Here is a 5,525-nt window from a genome sequence, read left to right as displayed (position 1 = left end):
TCCGTGGACTCTTGAAACTTGTTTAAAATATTTTACAAAATATACTTGGAAATTAAAGTCACAAATTGAATTGAAAGATATCTAACAAAAGATAAATGCAAATCAATGAAATCAAACAATAAAAAAGAAACGAAACATAAATCAACATGAAAAACAAAACTCATATTGAATCAACAAACCCTGTATCATAGAGATGAGAATTCGAGACAAACTAGGTATGAGAACAGTCGAGAAGAGAGAGGTCTGTATCAAGAGAGAGAGAGAGAGAGAACGTTGCGAGAGGAGCGTACACATGGAGTAAGAATTTCGAGTTCTAATGTTTAAATTGATTAGATATATGATAAAAATATTAAAAAAAATTCCTTTTTCTCAAAATTCCTAATTCAAACAACACAATTCTCCATATAGAACAAAAATATTCAAAAAATACTTTCTCAAAATTTCTCATCAAAATACACCAATTGTAAAGGTTTTGTTACTAAGTTGCATGTACACCTAACCAATGGCACCTAAAACTGAGAAGATCATCTTCTCAGATCGTAATCATCTGTCACACATATCCTTCGAAGTATGGGAGATGAAACACATTTTGTATTCTTTGAAGAAACTGTAACATGGGCTCTGGGCATGTAGCAGAAGAAAGAGAATCCAAAAGTGCAATACATATATCTCTTAGTATCAAAGGTGATTTTTCCTGAACCCACTTCAAGTGCTCAATGGAAATTGGAATCTCCTGTGCATCTGACAAACTTTTCAACAAAATTATATGGGATTCTGCACATCCTGTATCAGGATTGAGACTGCAAAGTAATTTGGATGCAGCCATAAGATGTCCTGCTTGAAAAAAATACAACATATGTTAAGTTGTGATGAGGCAATAAGCTGACAAGCACGCATTTGCAGTGCATTATGTTTCAAATATTTGATTGAGTGAATAATACCTTTCCTGCATAATGATGATGTAAACGAGCTCAATATTTCTCTTGCATTGATTATGTCGTGTTTGAGAGACTTGTTATAGAGCTCAAAAGCTGCTTCTAGCTTGTCTTCTTGGCAGAGTCCTTCTAGAAGAAAATTGTAAGTTGTAACATCAGGTTCCACTCCCTTGTCTAACATGTGGTAAAAGAGCATTTGAGCCTCTTCAGCTTGTCCCACTTCAGAAAATTTTCGTATAAGAATGTTATACGTTTTCAAATTCCCGCAACAGCCATTCGAGAACATCTCATCCCAGAGCTTCCTCGCAGGACGCAGTAGATCCTCCTTACAACACGCTTCCATTATGTAATTATAAGACAAGACATTGGGTTGGAACCCTTTCTTCTTCATCTCCTGCAGAACAGTATAGCCTTCTCTCACTTTCCCAGCCCTGCACAAAAATGAAATCATTACATTGAAACCCTCCACATCTTTGAAGTAGTTTTGAGAATTCAAAACATGGAACACCTCCAACAACTCATCAACCTTGCCATGCCTACACAGATTCCTACTCAAATCACTGACGGCCAAAATAGTAGGGAACCTTTCTTTCTCAACCATGAAATTGAAAAACATTATCGCTGCAATAGGATCTACACTTGATACCGATCCTATCAATGTATTGAGAACATCGTCATCAACAGGAAAATTACCACCAACTATAACCTCTCCGACTTCTTTTGCTTCACACATCCGTCTCTCCGTAACCAAGCCAAGTATCAAGTCCCTGTAATCACTGCTTCTAGGAGCCACCCCTAACTTCCTCTTCATCTTCAAAACCTTCACTTCATCAGCCACATTTCCCATTGACCGGAACCCTGCTGCAACAACCCAGTAAGCCATGAAATCGGGTTTCCAGCCCCTACTCCTGAGATCATCCAACATCCACAAAGCCTCCGATACCTTAGAAGCCCGACACAACCCATGAACAATCAAAACCGCCACAACAGAACCATTAATCCCAGAACCACATTCCTTAACCTCATCCAACAACCTCACCACCCTCTCCAAATCACCCTCTCCACAAACCCGCCAAATAAAAACCCCAAATCCCAGCGTGCTGAAACCAATACCCCTGTCAGTCATTCCCTCAAACAGCTGGCAGGCATTTTCCAAGCACCCATCAGAGGCAAGGGCAGCCAAGAGCGAGTTACACGTGGGCTCTCCAATTTCGGCACAAAGGGGAGCAACACTACCCAAGAGCGAAAAGGCTTCGCGAGCACGGTTGTGGGCAACATGGGATGCTATGATGGAGCTCAAAAGTGAAGGGTGGATGGAAAAGTTGAGGGCTTTGGCTTGTTTGAGGAGTGAATGAATGGCAGTGAAGTGGTTGTTGTGTGAGAGGGATTTGAGGAGTGAGTGGTAGGTAAAGGGTGTGTGGGCAAAACCAGGGTGCTGAGAGGCCCAATTGAAGAAGCCAAGAGCAAGAGAATGGTGCTTTAAGAGGAAAGGGTCAATCACATTGGCCACCAATGATGGGGTGAGGCATTGGCGCCAACCCAACCTGTGGAGTGTCTCCTCCACTTGAGAACCCCACAAACATTGCCTTCCCTTCCTTTTTGAGGCTGAGATCACAGCCTTGCTTAGTCCTGTTGCCAAATCAAATGTTGTTGCTCCACCTCTCATCATCAATTTTTCTAATATGGATCAATCCCCTACTCCTCCAATAAACAAATTTTATGAATGCTAGTTGTACATGTAGAATGTAGCATGGAGGGTATTTGACATGAGGAACCTGAGTACGAGGAATCAACACAAGTAGCAGAGGTTAAGAAGAGATGTGATGGAATTGGATTTAGTGTATGAGTAATTCTCTATCCAATATAAAGAAAACATCTTCATGTGTATCAAATATCTACAAATGCTTCTATGGAAGTAGATGAAATTTTTTAATAACCCATTCATTGGAAAATTTTAATTGAGGACATATTAGTTAGTATGTGCATTCATCTTTCGTATAACTATTCATGTATTTATTTGTAATTTTGATATTGTATAAATAAATTATTATGGATAAATAAGTTCGTAATCATATAAAAGATAAATTCTAATTATTTGATATTTTTTTAATCTTTAATATATAATATTAATAATAACAAATTTCATAAAACATTAGTATTATATTATTATTCATTTTGATTATAAAGTAAGGGTTGTATGAACTTATACAACATATGTGTTAATAATACTCTCTTCAACTAAAGTACACTAAGGGTTGTTGTATTATATTCATATTTTTTTATTAGATAGTGTAGCATTCTAGACATATGTATAATTATGTTCTTAAGATATCAATGTTTATAAAAAAATTAAGCATAATAGTTAAGTTAATTATTTTCCAAATGATGTTAGAAGAGCAAAAGAAATGGAGTTTATCCAATTGAAACAAAGAAGTATGACAATAGAAAACTATGCTTTTAAGTTTGAAGAATTAGGAAAATACCCTACTTCTTTTTATCACCCAGAGGAGAGGATGAAGTGTATATAGTTTGAAAATGCACTTGGCCTGAATTGTGAAATGTAGTGGGAATACTAGAAACTTTTTATTTTTCTACGCTTATTCACAAGTGTAGATTTTTTGAATATTTTGAAAATAGTTAAGTCAACATACCAAGATATTTTGGGTCCCTAACAAAAAATATAAATAAATGCAATGAAGGAAAACCTTACAATCGTCCCCAATGGAGGTCTCAACCCAACCAATCTTCACCAGGAAATTTTAGTAGACCTGTGAATAATCATATAAGATGCTTTAAGTGCAAACAAGAACATTACACAAAGATTTTCATCTTAAGGGACCTATCAATTTCAAGTTTGGAAAACCTGGTCATATATTCTCTGTGGATAACAAAAGACACATTTCAATACTTAAGGCAAGACCCACCACAATAGGGAGAAGTCTAGACAATGACTGGAGCTAAAGCCGCTAAAAACCTTGATTTGATTCAAGGTATGCGTTTTATTAATGGTAAAACTTTAAATGTACTGTATGACTCAGACACAACTCGCTCATTCATTTCCAATGATTGTGTTCAACACCTTGACTTATCGACCTCTTTTCTAAACACTATTTTGATTGTTTCAATTCCCACAAGTAAGTCTGTAATTATCGATAAAGTTTTCTTAAATTGTGCTTTATTCATTGAGAATAGAAAACTTATTGTAAATTTAGTCTGTCTACCTTTGTCTTAATTAGATGTTATTTAAAGTATGAACTCATTATGATACGACCCTATCCAGGAAAGAGTATGGTCATTTCTGAATTTGAATCCTCAAGAGGCACGACACGAATAAATCAGAGAAGAACGCGGAATAAGACAAAGATGGAGGACGCCACAATCTAGCAGATTGATAAGTCAAGTGAAGATTCACCACAAAGATGTTAATCTTTGATAAGAACCGAAGGCCTAAGCCAAGAACAAAGAGAAACCTCTTTTTAATGAAATCAAATTCAATATATGACTAAAAGTGTCTACAATAGTTTTTGGTACCTCTATATATAGGCACATGAGTTTAAGAAAACCTAAGAACCCTACAAGAAGGCCCAAACCAAAACATAAACTAATTTATAAAAGAAAGCCCAAAGCCCAAAAACATAACTTATTTTCTAAAAGAAAACCCAAAGTTTAAAAATATAAATTAATTTCCTAATAAGTATCCTTCAAGAGTGCTCCAAGCCATGATCTTCATATCCTTTGAATTTCCACTTGTAGTTGCTTGTAGTATCAAGAGTCTTGAATAAATGTGATTTTCCAATCTCTTGCTCCTTGCCTTTGTCATAGGTCCTTTGAATTGTAAAGGTTCATCTTCAAGTTCTTCTTGTATGAAATCTAGGGATAGTCCTCTATCACTCCCTCCTTCTTGAATCGAATTTGTCCTCAATTTCGAACCTACATCAAATGGAGACAAGTCATTAATATTGAAACTAGAGCTTACCCCATAATCTTGTAGTAGATCAACAACATAGGCATTGTCATTGATTCTTTTAAGAACTTGAAATGGTCCATCTCCTCTAAGTAAAAGTTTAGATTTCCTTTTAGAAGGAAATCTCTCCTTCCTAAAGTGAACCCACACCCATATGCCAGGTTCAAACTTGATCTGCTTCCTCCTATGGTTAGCCTTAGAGGCTAACTTCTCCATCTTCTTTTCTATTTGGGTCTTTACCTCTTTATGCAAGTTCTTGACAAAGGTTGCTTTGGCAAGTCCATCTTTGTTAGTCATAGAATCAATATCAGGTAAAGGTAACAAATCTAATGGAGTTAAAGGATTAAAATCATATACTACCTCAAAAGGCGACATCTGAGTAGTAGAATGAACTACCCTATTATAAGCAAACTCCACATGAGGTAACCATTCCTCCCAAGTTTTCAAATTTTTGTTTACAAAACATCTAAGGAGTTGCGAAAGAGTTCTATTTACCACTTCTGTTTGGCCATTTGTTTGAAGATGACAAGTTGTAGAGAAGAGAAGCTTTGTACCTAACTTACCCCACAAGACCTTCCAAAAATAGCTAACAAGTTTGACATCCCTATCTGAGACAATGCTTCGTG

At 36.3% G+C, this 5,525-nt stretch overlaps 1 protein-coding gene across 1 annotated transcript; it reads right to left on the bottom strand.

Moving 5' to 3' along the window:
* Positions 1-367: 367 nt before the first annotated feature.
* LOC114175354 (pentatricopeptide repeat-containing protein At5g14080) lies at positions 368-2,808 on the bottom strand. The gene is made up of 2 exons (XM_028060133.1): positions 942-2,808; positions 368-834 (listed from the first exon to the last, which is right to left on the bottom strand). Exons 1-2 carry the CDS (start codon positions 2,602-2,604, stop codon positions 551-553), a joined length of 1,947 nt encoding a protein of 648 aa, XP_027915934.1. The 5' UTR covers positions 2,605-2,808; the 3' UTR covers positions 368-550.
* Between the last annotated feature and the right edge of the window lie 2,717 nt (positions 2,809-5,525).

The sequence above is a fragment of the Vigna unguiculata genome, chromosome 1 (genome assembly GCF_004118075.2).
Source record: "Vigna unguiculata cultivar IT97K-499-35 chromosome 1, ASM411807v1, whole genome shotgun sequence".
Lineage (NCBI taxonomy): Eukaryota > Viridiplantae > Streptophyta > Magnoliopsida > Fabales > Fabaceae > Vigna > Vigna unguiculata.
Note: the sequence above shows the minus strand (reverse complement) of the source record. Positions and strands in the feature narration are given on the sequence as shown.

Bases quoted from the DNA above. Each gene is read 5' to 3' on its own strand.
- LOC114175354 (XM_028060133.1), bottom strand. From the start codon at position 2,604: ATGATGAGAGGTGGAGCAACAACATTTGATTTGGCAACAGGACTAAGC. The intron at 835-941 runs GTATTATTCACT...TTTTTCAAGCAG, and splicing joins ATCATCATTATGCAGGAAAG to GACATCTTATGGCTGCATCC.